The sequence below is a fragment of the Vipera ursinii genome (assembly GCF_947247035.1).
Source record: "Vipera ursinii genome assembly, chromosome: 13".
NCBI lineage: Eukaryota > Metazoa > Chordata > Lepidosauria > Squamata > Viperidae > Vipera > Vipera ursinii.
In genome coordinates, this window is record NC_139526.1 from 19,054,137 (window position 1) to 19,068,047 (window position 13,911).

A 13,911-nucleotide genomic window follows, 5' to 3' on the forward strand; every position below is an offset into this window, starting at 1 on the left:
ATTGTAGCCCCCCCCAGTTCCAAATAAATAATGAAAGTTCTCCAAGGCTCTCAGACCAAAGAATTTGCCTTTGAGAAGAGATTTTGAGTTTGTTTCTTAGCAAGAGTTGGCTTAGAGATGAAAATGACCTCCCTAACTGTTCAGGTATGGGAGGCTGGGGTTCTCCCCTCCTACTCCTGGGGAGGAAAAGGATTAGCTCAAAAGCCTTCTGCTTTGATAGAAGGCAACCAATACCGTAAAGGTCTTAGGGTGCGCAGCAGCCGAAGTACTCGTAGGACCCCTAAAATCTTGGCTCCGCCTGCCGATGCCATGGAAACGATGATGTCAATGATGGACACAAACACCAGTATTCCATCCAGGACGTTCCAGCTGCTCTGGAGGTAGGTGTGTTCCCCGGAGAAGAAGCCGAGAGCCACAACCTAGAAGGAGAATGGGATAGGCTCTTCCAGGCACGGATGTTCATGCTGCATTGAAGCTGAAGAACCGTTTCACTGGAAATGAAACAGAACCTGGACCTGAACTGTTCAGAAGGGGGGAGGGGTCTTTGCAAAGGGTACAAGCCAACCACAATCTTCCACCGCTGCAGAAAATTGGCTTGAGTTAACTTTTCTGCCAGATGCAAGAAAAATTGACATGAGCCACGTTGTTGCTGCAGTGGAGAAGTTCTTGGATGCAATTTCTTTTATAATTGGGTCTCCCTCAAGAATACCCTCCTTCCCCTAAATGAAAGTAATAAAATGAATAATTGTCCCTTCTTGATTTATTCTCCCATTCAGTAGAATGGATGGACCTACTTTTGCCGTACATTAATCCAAGGGGAACCAATTGGAAATGCAGCGACGTTACCTTAACCATCATCTCAGCAACAAAAATGGCCGTAAAGATGTAGTTGGAGACACTCAAGAATATCCGTTCCTGCAAAAAGGAGAGAAACCAGCGGTTGAAATCCAAACTGGCAAGGGATCAACCGCTAATCCCAGGAAATCTCCATGAACCCTCTCCTAGGTTCTTGAATTCAACCCGCCTTCTGTGCCAAAACTGCACAGTTCACCGGATCATCCTGGTAAATCCTTTCTCTACCTTGTTTACCTTGCAGGGGTTTTATGAAAATTACTGTTTGGAGTGCAAGTCACGCAGCCTGAAGCTGCTTAATCGTTTTTGGGTGGTTTGGGAGTTGGTGTTTTTAATTGCAGGGACATTCAGCCAAGTCATTTTGAGAAGTGGAAGAGGAAAGTCAGCAGCTAGGTTGCATCTTGGGGAAACATCTAGTTTTACCCCAAATAATTTGTCTATTCGATTTCAGGAGAGTTGTCAAATTGCCCAGTAACTCAGCACAAGGCAGCTTTTTCATCCTTGACTCTTTGACAAGCAAAGATGCGGCTCCTTCTTTGATAGGAGGCAAAGACATTAGAAAAAAAATGCTTCTGTCCCCCCCCCAACTCCCAGAACCACTGGGGGCTCACCGTGCTGTTGGGATCGATATCCGGGCGCTCCAAGGCGATGGTGATGCAGTTGAGGAAGATGAAAACCAGGACCACGTGGTCAAACATCTTGTGTGCGATGACTTTCTGGCAGTTGGCCCGGAGGCTGAAAGTAAGGCAGGGTGAGGGGCTGGTCAGTTGCCCCCCAGGACTCCAAACATTCCTCCAATTTTTAGGCCAATAGGAATAGGGCACCCAGTGCCCCACACCTGCCCCTTTGGATAGCTGAGCTGCAGACTGTGGAGGCTGCCTTGATATTTATAGCATGTCACGGCTCCCAAATTTAGGAGATCCTTATCTTTAGCTCGAGTTAATGCTCTCCGCACAGCTGTCCTGCAAGAGAAGTCCAGGGACAGCCCCCCCCCAGGGAATCTGATACGGTCCCTGTGATTCAGGTACCCCAGAAGCTGCAGACCCTGTTCTTCCGTTTGGTCAGTTCTACAGGGACATTCAACATTCGACTACCCCGCTTTGATTTAAATATCCAGGGCACCCTGATAATTTTTATTGGCTGTTAAATATTCAATAGTAATCAATAAATCAGAAATCAATAATCAGTTTTCAATAACTTCCTGGTCTTGTCCACCGGGTGAGGCTGACATCAATCTTGCATGTCTGGCGATGGTCCCTCAGCCGCCTCCCACTCATAGTTCAGTGAGTTAGGGAGGTGTCAGCCTGAGCCTTTTTCAAACGTTATCTAGATATTCTGGACTATTTAAAAATGCTTCTCCCCATTTTACACAGGCAACAAGCCCTGCACTCCTCTGCCAAGGTCAAGGCCACCTTCCTTACTCTGCCCGTTGGCCTTGAGAAGACCAAGGTAGGGAGTATAAACACCTTCTGGGGAGACCGGAAAGGGTGTCCAGAGAAGGACGCCAAGGCTTGCTCTGTTCGGCCCAAGAGAACAACGAGCCCTTACCGATTCTGGGGGGAAAACAAGTAGAGCGACCAGTCCTCGTGATTCTTGCACCACTTGGGCTTGTAAGGCTCCCAGATCTTGCGGATTCTGTAGCAGAAGCTCTGGGGAAAAGGGAAGGAAGCCCCCTTGGGAAATCTGATCCCGAGAGGCCCCCCTCTCTCCCCACCTTTCTGTTATCTCCCTTGAAGTCTGGCCGGCAGTGGCCGCTTGCACCCGTGGCCGTGGCTGGGTTGGGTTGCCCATTCTCATAGGTTTGGGACTGACAGCTGCCCCTGACCAGCTGGAGGAGTGTAGCAATGTCACAGGAGGGGACTTCCTTTCGAACACTTGTGGGGTCTTCCCTTCCTACCTTAAAGAGGGCAAAATTCACGTCCCCCCTCCCCCCAGGAGGCTATCCTTGGCCACTTAAGATGTTGCTGGAGGGTGGGAATGGCTGGAGGCCCCTCGCTCCCAGGAAGAGCTGGCCTCTGGGCTCACTTGTATGGGGGGGGATGAAGAACAAAGGCTGCTTTGGACTTACGTCTTCCATGTTGTCATCGTAGTCGAAGGGATCCTCTTTGCGGCTGTCCAGGTGCAGGTAGAGCTCGCTGGGCACCTGCAGTATCTTGCCGTTGCAGTCCTGGTACTCGAGGGGTAGCATGGCGACCGGAGGGTGCACGCCGGGCACCTGGAGGAGTTCTGGCAGATCCAAGCCACCCCGGCAGTCCAGGGACTCTGCCCGGTGGTGCACGGGGGGGCGGCTGAGGGTGCTGAGCTTGGTCTCCTCGGCTTCGTCGTCCGTGCTGCCTTTGCCCTCCCCCGAGAGCAGGGACTCCCGCTCGCCACATTGGCTCTTCTTCTTGAGGCTGGGGGCCCGGCCCAGGCTGTTCCAGCTTGAGCGGCGGCTGCCCCAGTTGGCACAAGGGGAGCTGCGGAGGCTGGACTGGGAGAGGGGAGGAGACCAGGTCAGGGGATCCTTGGAAGTGTAGTCCCAACTTCAGAAGCTGGAGAAGACCTCCGTCCTACTTCATCCTCTCAGCTCAAAGAAGCTGCAGGATTTCCTGGCTGGAGGTTTCTTCTGCACCTTCTTCCCAGCACCCACCTGCCCCAAACGGAGAGCAGCTTTCCCTTCCCAACCCTTCCCTGCCCTGCCATTTCTTGGAAAAATACCAAAGACTTCTGGTCAAAGCTGAGTGGGTCCACCGAAACGTTGCTGCCCCTCCTGGAGTCCCCAAAAGGGTAGGCCGAGTCCATGTGTGGAGACCCCTTTGGGGTGGGCATGGGGGTGGCTGCAGTGTGCATGATGATGGGCGGGGGCATGCTGCCCTTGCCCTCCAGGTGTCCGTTGGGCGTGACGGCCAGCGAATACATCTTTATCTCTGTGAGGGAGGAGACAGGACCTTCTCAGCAATCTCTGGGCAAGCTAATCCAGAGCTGGAGACATTCTAAACCTACTTCTGGCCTTCAGCCACAACCCCCACCCACAGATACCTCCATATGAGCCAAGCAGAGCAGCATCCCAGGAGAAAGTGTTCCTACATAGATCTAGGTTTTCTCTACAAGGAAAAAGATGCTATAGGCTCTTTGAGGTTCTGACAACTTTGCTGGGTGAGGGAGAAGGATTGAAGATGTTCATGAAAAATGCACAGAAATATGAAGCTTTGCAGAATAAACAGTGTTGGAAGGGACCTTGGGGGCCTTCTAGTGAAACCCCCTGCCCAAGCAAGAGACCCTATACCATTCTGGACAAACGGCTGTCCATTTCTCTGAGGGGCAATTCAGAAATTCTTGGGGAGAGAAAAAGAGAAGCAAGTAATAAAGTCCAGGTTGACCCCATCTTCTTGCTTCCCCCGATGATCCTTCAAAGGTCAACATCTCTGCCTAACCAGGCTGTTCAGAGCCTTGATCTCCCCCCCCCCCATCGAAAGGGAAGCCCTCAAGGGTTGCCTCCCCAGCCCGCCATCTCTCCTTACCAGCAGCACGGAGTTCCTTCAGCTTCTCTAACTCTTCCTCAAAGTTGGTCGATGTTTTGTCTTCATCTGTGTCAGATCTGTTGGCATCACCCTGAAGTGCCCCCAAAATAAAATAGAACAAAAGGTTGGCGACAGATTTGCAATTTGCCAGGTGAACGGAGCTGTCTGGAGTCAAACAAAAGGCAAATTTTTGTCCCTACGTGTTGTAAACATTTATTTTTAAAAAGGTTATTTCATGGCTCTTTGGTTTATCATTCCTAACTCCTCATGGAAAACACTCAGATCAATGTTGATTCCCCGCCCCCCAATAAATCTGCCTCAGGACCTTTTTGAAAGAGATCAAAATCCTTAGGCAGCCTCGTGTTCGCACAGCAGGTGTGCTTTTATTCCTATTTATTCCTATTCCTATTTAATCAAAAATATTAAAATTTTTCAAAGAAAGCTGAAGTGGAATCAGAATACAAAACCATAGATTTGACATGGCTCTCTGTGTCCATGCCTAAAACATGCTTCTGGTTGCAACCTCTGGATCTGGGGGGGTGTCATTTTCCGGGATACACGCCTCCCACTACCCCGAATGCAACTTGATCTAACCCAGGGGTAGGCCACCTTGGCTCTTTTATGACTGGTGGACTTCAACTCCCAGAATTCCTGAGCTGGCATGGCTCAGCTTGGAAACCTCTCCCTTTCCCCTCAGCGTGGCTGGCTCAGGAATTCTGGGAGTTGAAGTCCACCAGTCATAAAAGAGCCAAGGTGGCCTACCCCTGGTCTAACCTAAGAGAGCTAACGTGGAAGGAACTGGTGGCCAATGTCTTTCACTGGAGGGAGCTTCACTGCTTCCTACTGACTGTTTCAGCTTCTTCCTTCAGAGGAAAAGAAAAGGGTTTCCTGGACATCTAAATCACAGCTTCAAGGGGTGTCACACCCCCCCCCCCCCACCAAATCCTCTTCCCAAGCCTGCAATTACATATTTATGCCAAGCAGAGATGGAACTGCCCATCCCTAGTTCTGCAGAATCAGGCCATTTATGTGGCCAAGATACTGGAAAATCTGGAAGACAACTCTTTGTTACAGCTTATGCAATAATAACTTATTTTGCTGAGTAAATTAATGGATTGTGTTCTTGTGAGGACATCTGCAAAGAAGGGGGAGGGGTTTGCTCATATTTGGAGCTAAGATGCTTTGCTGTACTGGAGGGATGTCAACCAATTCTTCGGGGTGCTTTGCCTCAATACAGCCCCTGGCTCTTGGACCCCATCTTCTCTGCTTAGCTGTTGACTTGCACCCAACTCAAGACAGGCAGCATGTTGTATCTGGAGGCGAGCAGAAACAATGGGCACTCCTCGTCTCTCCTGAAAAGTTGCCCCTTCCTGCTTGTCCAATGCCAGCTGAGTGGCCAAATGTTTCCAGATGGTGGCTGCCAACCCCAAACCCTGGGAGAGAAGCTGAAGCCAAAAACGCTGGAGGACCAGCGGATGAACGGAGACCAGGAGAAGAGCAATGGATACACAGCTGCAGGGCTGGTGGAACTGCTCCCAATGGGTGGTCTCTGTTATTATGGTGGCTTATTTCGGGAAAAGCCATTGAAGAGATGGAAATGAATCTGTGGGTGGCAGATAGGGCCACTGTGTTCCCAGAAATTCTGGGCTACCCTCCCAGAGAACCACGTGCTGACCTCGTCTGCCTGTTGCCCTGGCTATCTCTGAACACAGATGTGGAGAAAATGGGAGAGTGGGTAGAACAGGGAGTCTAGAAAGACTCTTGCCAAGAGCAGGCACTGGTCCAAAGCAGAGGAACAGTGTGCTCCTGGGGGGGGGGGGCAACACAATGCATCGAGGCAGGCTGGCCCTAATGACATTCCTTCAGGCCACATACTTTATATCAGGAGTCCCCAACTTGGCAACTTTCAGAATTATGGACTTCAACTACCAGAATTCCCCAGCCGGCAGAATTCTGAGAGTCTTAAACTTGCTAAGGTTGCAGACCTCTGTTTGATTATGGCTCACCATATGGGTATTCTGATGTCAGTAACTTTGAAGGTTGCAAAATATATCCAGGGCCCTGATGGTAGAAACACGAGGGAGGGAGAGGTGGCGGCTGCAAGGAAGGGGAGCCCGTGAAGACAACAGCAGAGCTTTGGAAGAGAAGGGAAGGCTGAAGCAACTCTCATCTGGGGAAAAATATTGAGTGTTGCAATCCCAACATCCTGAAAGGGTGCAAGTTGCAAAATGTTGGGTTTTGCTCTACACCTTAAAAAAAAGAATGAGCTAGGAGAGAATTGAGAGCACTTTTTCCATCTCTGGTAGGCTCCATTGTTGACTTCTGCACTGATTCTGCTTTTTCTCTTATCACCAATTGTCGGAGAGGAAACCCCAGAGGAAAAGGGTGGAATTCACATGAGATGGATCGGTGTAATTCTTACGCTTCTCTCAAAACCGACGGCCATGAGAATTAGGGAGGTGGAGGGGTTGGGCTAGAAGACCTCCGAGGTCCCTTCCATCTCCGTTATTCTGTTATTAAACCGGACATCACATTCAATGGCACTATAATCATTAAACACCACTGCCTTAATTGCCTTGCTCATTGGCCACTTGGTGGAAACAGGAAGTTTTGGATGAGTTTGATCTCTAACTTATGTTTTCTCGTTATTAAGAAAGTATCGGATTTCAAGAGGCTAAAGAAGGCGAAGCTGCGAAAGCCGATTTCAAAGAACAGGAAATCAATAGCTAGCAAAAGCTCTACAACCCACAAGAAGCTGGGAAAGTCTCAGACAATAATAAAATTGTCAACCAGCCTCCCCAGAAGGGAGCCAACCGGAGGCTGAATTCTCAGCCAAATTGGCCAAAGGCTGATGGGTAGCAGAGGATGAAATGAACACAGAAGTGCCACGATGGATAGAGGCTCTCTCGGTGGAAAAGAGCAGGAAGGAATAATCTTGTTACTGCAGTTGCAGTCAATTTGCCAGTGGCTGGAACTAAATTTAATGGAGCCTTTGGCCAATGCTGCTGCTGCTGCCATTTTTAATCCAATCAGCCAGAGTTAAAATGCAGGAGTTTTCTCCAAGCAAAATTATTTCTCACAGAGGAATTCCAAAGCAAGATCTTCCTGGAAAATCTGTTAGACAGGCTCAGGATGAGAAGGCGATCGCTGTCAGTGGGAGGGCAGCTGAACAAAAGCCAACCAAAGAAGGTCAAGGAGGGGAGAGAAATTATTAGGAGGACTCAGGGCTCCTGTTGGAGTAAGCCAATTCACCCTTAGAGGAAGAATGGAGCCCTAAATAAACAATAGAAGCTGGGGGAACGTGTGAATGCTCTGTAACGTTAGACCTCTGTTGACTCAGATCCTATAAAAAATCTTATCTGCCCACTGCAGGTTCAACTTTTGAAGACTTTATTCATTGTAGGCAATGAACCAAGTGGACACTTATGAGCTTTTGGATAGGAAGGAATGGAATTCCTGATCGAAAGATTCTTCTCCAACCATCAGGTGTGCTCCATGTGGGACTTTTTCCTCCATTTTGTCCGTTTTGCCTGCTTCTCAAATTTGCCTCCTGCTCTGCTTCCATTTCTTTTTTTTTTTTGGAACCTGCGATGGCCGTTTTATTTCAGAGTTGCTGCTTTCAGGATCCTGGGCAGGCACATCGATCCCCATTTTTTTGTAGGATTGAAATAAGTCTAAATTACTCAGAGGTCCCCAGTAATGCATGGAGGAAAGTGGAGAGAAGAATTCAGGAGGAGAGCATAATTCTACCTTTCTCCCTTCATTCCCCTGACACTCCTTGAGGACTTGTGCCTTGAAGAGCAAAGCAATTTCTCATCCTGCTGAGAAAGGCAGTTGGGCATTCAGAGATGGTAAATGGCCGCTTGGCTCTCACTGAGCTGGGAAAACATAGTAATGTTCCCCTCTCCTGCCTGTGATTAAATCCCCTCTCTGGGTCATCATTCTTAGCTCAAGCAGGTGAGGCTCCAAGTCCATTTCCATACGCTAACGACTTCATAAAAGCCTCTTGATGAAATGTGATGTGATGGGTTTTATTTCTGAGATGGAAACGGGACATAACTCAAACTTTGCCATGGAGAGATGTCAGAAGAGGGAAAGCTTAGCAGCTCTGACCAGGAGAAGCAAGAAATAGTTTCTTGAAGGACACATCCTTACAGAGGTTGGTCTTCCAGGGAGTGTAGCTGGGCATTCATCTCCAAGTGATCTTCTTGATGTTGTGACTTTTGCTTTCCTGTGGTGAAAAGCAGACTTCCCAGATCACTGACAATGAACACCGCAACTGTCTGTGAGTTTTGATGAAAATATTTTGACATATCTCGTCCTGCCTAGAAATTTTTGTATTAGTAGTCACCTTATTTAGAGGGCATCAGGGTGGGAAGCTAGTTATTTGCAGAAATGTTTTGAAACAGAATTTTGTTTGACCAACGGTTGAGATAAACCCAACTAACAGGCCATAAAGTTCATTTGTGGCCTGTTATATCTGTTGAATATGTTTAGGTATTTGGGGTTTCTTATCAGATAGATGGATGGATGGATGGATGGATGGATGGATGGCACACATTAAAAAAGAAATTTAGATACAAATTTATTTATATCTGTGCCACTGAAATGAATGGCCAGTGTATAAAGTGTTACAATGATACAATCAGGCCGTTCATAAATAAGAAGCTGCAACCAAACGTGTCCCGGATATCACTGGGGTCTGTGGAGTCACACAACAACAAAAAACCCCAACCAGCCATCCGTAGACCCTTTACCTCAGCTTGGAAACCTTCCACCAGGATGGCGACCAAGAGGTTGAAGAGGACGTAGTTGCCAAAGGTCATCAGAGCCACAAAGTAGAGAGCAGCCCAGGAGGAGGTGGAGGCCATTCCGTTGTAGAGGACCACATTCCAGTCTTCCTGGGTCAGGATCTGAAAGACGCAGATGGGGCAAGGAGAACATCTGAACCCACTTCTCTCTCTCCTGCTTTGGCTTTGCTTTTCCACGCTTGGTTATTAGAGCTTCCAAGTGGTCTTACATGGACAGTCCTTTTGCTATAGTATCTCCTGCCTGCTGCATAGCTCCACCACTGTGTGTGTTTCCAAGGAAAGGAGCTGGTAAGAAGCTACAAGACCTCCCTTGCTGAATGATTGCTGAGTGGAGTCCCGTTTTGTGCACGTTCAGAAAAGGTACAAGACCAGACTGATGGTGGGATCCGTCTAGTTAGCAGCTTTCTCCCAGGAGTGGAGACTCATCGAGACCTTAAGGGCAGGTTCCTGTCCTCCCAGGAACATCTCTCACTATTCCATCAGCTGAGATTGAAGGGAGACACCAAAGACCAACTCCATTTTCTGGATGGATCTAACGGCCACAAGCTCCTCCCCTTCCCAAACTCTCTCCCCTCTTATTGGCAGCTCAACTGCCAGTCAGTGGCTGAAATAAACCTTCTCTTATTAGCCTCCTGCAAGCGACTGAACCAGGACCAGATCTGATTGCCACCCATCTTTCCCAGAACTAACTCCAGAGACTTCCATTTTGTGGAAGCGCCGCAGGTAAAAGTACATCCGATTCTATACCCAGAGTCATTTTTTCCCCCTGCATGTCTTTTTCCTGCTGACTCACAACATTTGCTGAAATTGTGAGCCATTGATCATAAATGCAAATGAGGGCTTTGCATTACGGCAGGAGATAAAGAAACTTTCTGCAGGAGCAAAGCACTCTTTGTCTCTATTCAAAATAGCAAGGATTTTGCGCCTGTTAGCAAATTAGATCAGTTTGGTTTATAGGTCACGCTTCTTCCTCTTGGCAGGTACGGAAGGCGACTGAGAATAACCCAGGAACCGAGCTCTAGAAAGCATAAGCCTTTCCCTCTAAACTAGCCTAATCTTAACCAAGACAGCTGTTTCCAATTCCATCCCGGAGCAGGAAGTGAGCGGTGTTTTCACCCAACCCCCTTGGACTTGATAGAGTAGTTCAGCTTCCAGCGGCCTTGACGAGAAGCATCAAATTCAGCTTCGGTCTCTTTTGCACCTAATTTAGTTAACTGCAAGACTTTGCTAGGAAAACAGCACCAGCCTCTCTATTAGATGGACAGAGTGACAGCATAAATGACACAGAGCTGCTGTCAGAGTCTCCCAGCAGTCAATTATTTAATTCTTGGTGGCTGTTTATCTAGACAGGGGGCCTGAAAGGGAGAGAGACTCCCTATTTTCCCAGAGAATTTTCAAGTGGTTTTAATCTTCCAAAGCGACATTTCAAAAACTCGGCCACTTTAAGATGGGTGGACCTCGACTCCAGGAATTCCCCAGCCAGCAAGTAATTTGTAATGCTGACCTACATGTCGGAGGTTTGGAGATAACAGGCTGCAAAAGGTGCCTCTTTCATTTTCTGGAATTATTTCCAACTGAGATTGGATCGGCCTGTCCAGTGATTGACCCAACAGTGTGCAGAAATAAGGAAAGTCCTGAAAGTCCTGAATGGCCACGCTGGTATCTTTGGGGAGACTCCAATATGCTGTCTTTAAACAGGGATGCCTCATGTAGCCACTGAAGGACCAGCTTATGCTCCTGGAAAGGTTTGCCATGTTTTGTGCAGCTCCTTGTACAAAATGGGCAGCTTGAGGAACTTACCTGAAACACGGTGACAATTGCCCACAGCAGGGAATCAAAGTTCTTTCGGTCTGGCATGGTGTCTCCTGACTCTGTCCTTAAGCCAAACTTGCACCCAAAAAGGTGCATACCGAGGATGCTGCGAAGGGGAAGGGGAAGGGGAAGGAAAGAGAGAGAGAGAGACAGAAAAGATGGTTGAAAAGGCAAACAGCTTATTTGAAAAAGTTCCGGCTCCTGTTTCATCTTGAATGGGAGTCTGAAATAACCCAGGTTGGATAATCACAGAGGAAGAGATAATTTTGCATGGTGTTTATGTTTTCTGCAAAGTAAATCAGAATGTCTCCACTCCCCTCCATCCTTTATTAGTTTGTGTTACTTTTTATGCAATTTATAAAACTTTAATCAAAAAAATTGTAATAATGACGTAACTCAGGTTGTTCCTTTTCCAGGTTGTCAGCTAGAAAAGATGAGTTCAGTAGCACTGTCTTCTCCAACCTGGATCCCACCAGGGCCAGGAGGAATAAAATTCCCAGCATTTCCTGACAGCATGATGGGAGACCCTGTTGGTTGAGTATGAGAGAGCTGGGCCTCCCCACTACCCCAAAGGCTCCAGATTGGAGAAACACAAAGAGTCAGAATTAGCCTCTTTGTCCACCTGAAGTCTACAAAAGCATATTTGATTATTATTTTTCTAGAAAAGCTTCACAGATTGAAAAACTCTTCCTCCCCTTTGAAGAATATTGTACTTGATGTACATTTCTGACTTTTCATGGGGTCTATATCAACTCTTGCCCTACTTGGAGAGGAGCTGTCCTTGGTCTCTGATGCAGGCCTCTCACTGTTGTTTGCCAACTATCACAAACAAAGAAGGAGGCACTGTTTAGTCGTGCTTGTCACTTTGCATCTTTCATTTGTCTCCTGGGTGGCAGGATGCAGAAGGAATGAGGCGGCCCAGGGGACATCGATCCGCACAGTGCCAGCCAGTCACCTTGTGGAGAGGTCACCTTTATTCCCACGTGTTGGGCAAACGGGATCCTTGTCATTGTAATTGGTGCAGCACTGAGAGGAACAAAACAGCCAATTAAGTAGGCAAGACAGGAGATGCGCCCAATGAAACCTACCTGAAGATGAAGATAAAAAGCATGAGCAGCATGCAGAAGGTGGCCACGTTGTCCATGGTCTTCATGAGAACCACCAACTGCCGGCGGAGAGCCGGCATGAACCGCACCAGCTTGAGGACCCGGAGGAGACGGAAGGTCCTCAGCACTGAAAGTCCCCCGTCGGCCTGGCCAATGATCTCCCAGACACTGCAGGATGGAGACAAGAGATTCAGGCAACTTGGGCTGTCCAGCTGCTGAACAACCGGCAACTTCCTAATTGCCCCTGATGGCAGAGATGGCCTGGGGGCACGGCTGCTTTTTTTTTGGCAGGTTGGCAGATAATGAAGTTGGGCCCATAGAACGTTTTTTTCATAGAGGACTTGAGCATTTGGTGGCCAAAAGAGGGAGACATAAATGTACATTCTATGAGGACTATCTCCCCTCCCCTCCTCTCCCGGCTCCTCTGTAGATGTGGCTACGTCAGCACATCTTCCCCGAAGACAATTCGGGGAGGTGACCCCAGAGAACACGGGCTCCAGGAGGGGAATATTGCTCCCCCAAGATGTGCTGCAGTGTTAGAAAAGATAAGCAGGCAAGGAAATTCAGCTGGCAGGCAATCTCCCCCCCCCACCCCAGTTTTAAGAAGAAGGAACGATGTGCAAAGGATTCTTCTGAGGCCACGTTAGAAGCCCACTTACCTGATGACAACAATGATGCCGTCAAAAATGTTGTAGGGGTTCTTGATGTATCCCCAGACGCCAAAAGCCGAGAGCTTGAGCAGCATCTCCAGAGCAAACATGCTTGTGAAGACAATGTTACTAATCTCCAGGGCATCGGTGAGGTCAGCCGGCTGGGCAAGAGGGAGAAACGGAGGTAATTCAGGTCGGAATGGAGGCCAAAATAAGTCCCTTGGCTGTTCCTAACTTCTAGTTGCAGATGAAGAAGAGCAGAGTTTGACAATGACAGTGTTATCTTGCTCCATTATGATTGTGAAGCTGAGTTGTTTTCCTGACCCTGTGACCACAGGGATTGTTATCACAGTGGAAAACAGGGCGACGGGATGCAGAATATGGAAAAGTAATAATTGCAGATGAAGTATCAAACAAGATAGGACCAGCAATTTAGATCAGCCTAAAATGCACATCTACTAGTTGAATTGCAAATATTAGCAATCCAGAAGGAAGATTTTAGTGCATCTATATATTTCTCTCTCTGTCTCTGTCTCTGTCTCTGTCTCTGTCTCTGTCTCTCTGTCTCTCTGTCTCTCTGTCTCTCTCTCTCTCTCTCTCTCTCTCTCTCATATATCTCCTCTGACTGCTTTTTTGGGGGTTTCCCAAAGTCTCCCTACAATACCCACCCTTAGCAACTCAACTGTTGAAAATCAATGGTCAGCTTCCCCACCATTTCAAGATGGGGAAGGCAGTTCAATAAACCAAAGGAAACACACACACACACACACACACACACACACACACACACACGTGTTTCTCCCCTCCAAAATCCAGAAACAGATGAAAAAGGCTGGGCTTGGCCACCTGACCCATCATCCTCTGTGCTTTGGCTCCAAAGAGCCCAGCAGTGACACCCTCAACCTGTCCCACACCCCACACATTAAATAGTTCCTCTCCTGTGCCCACAGTGGCAAAAATATTGGTGCCCAGAACCAGATTCCAAGGATGGAGGCGATTTAATGTCGGAAGTAGATCAAAGGTACCATTTCAGTACTTTTAGCAGAATTGGGCAGAAAACAGGTGGGACCACACCAAGAAGGGATAACACTTCCAGTGCTGGAAACTATTTCCCCCATTCTTATGAATCCACCTTTAGCACAAACATCTGCAACAAATCTGCTGTATGTATAATCTTAGT

At 48.0% G+C, this 13,911-nt stretch overlaps 1 protein-coding gene across 1 annotated transcript in view; it reads right to left on the reverse strand.

Annotated features, from left to right (window-relative positions):
- The window catches only part of CACNA1H (calcium voltage-gated channel subunit alpha1 H), a gene marked incomplete at its 3' end in the record, with an annotated part of 118,737 nt that overhangs the window by 19,016 nt on the left and 85,810 nt on the right, over window positions 1–13,911 (reverse strand). Inside the window, 11 exon segments of the mRNA XM_083372558.1 lie at window positions 235–419; window positions 847–915; window positions 1,464–1,587; window positions 2,401–2,501; window positions 2,921–3,322; window positions 3,550–3,758; window positions 4,353–4,443; window positions 9,110–9,265; window positions 10,964–11,081; window positions 12,064–12,249; window positions 12,741–12,892. Coding sequence (XP_083228684.1) covers window positions 235–419; window positions 847–915; window positions 1,464–1,587; window positions 2,401–2,501; window positions 2,921–3,322; window positions 3,550–3,758; window positions 4,353–4,443; window positions 9,110–9,265; window positions 10,964–11,081; window positions 12,064–12,249; window positions 12,741–12,892 — 1,793 coding nt within the window.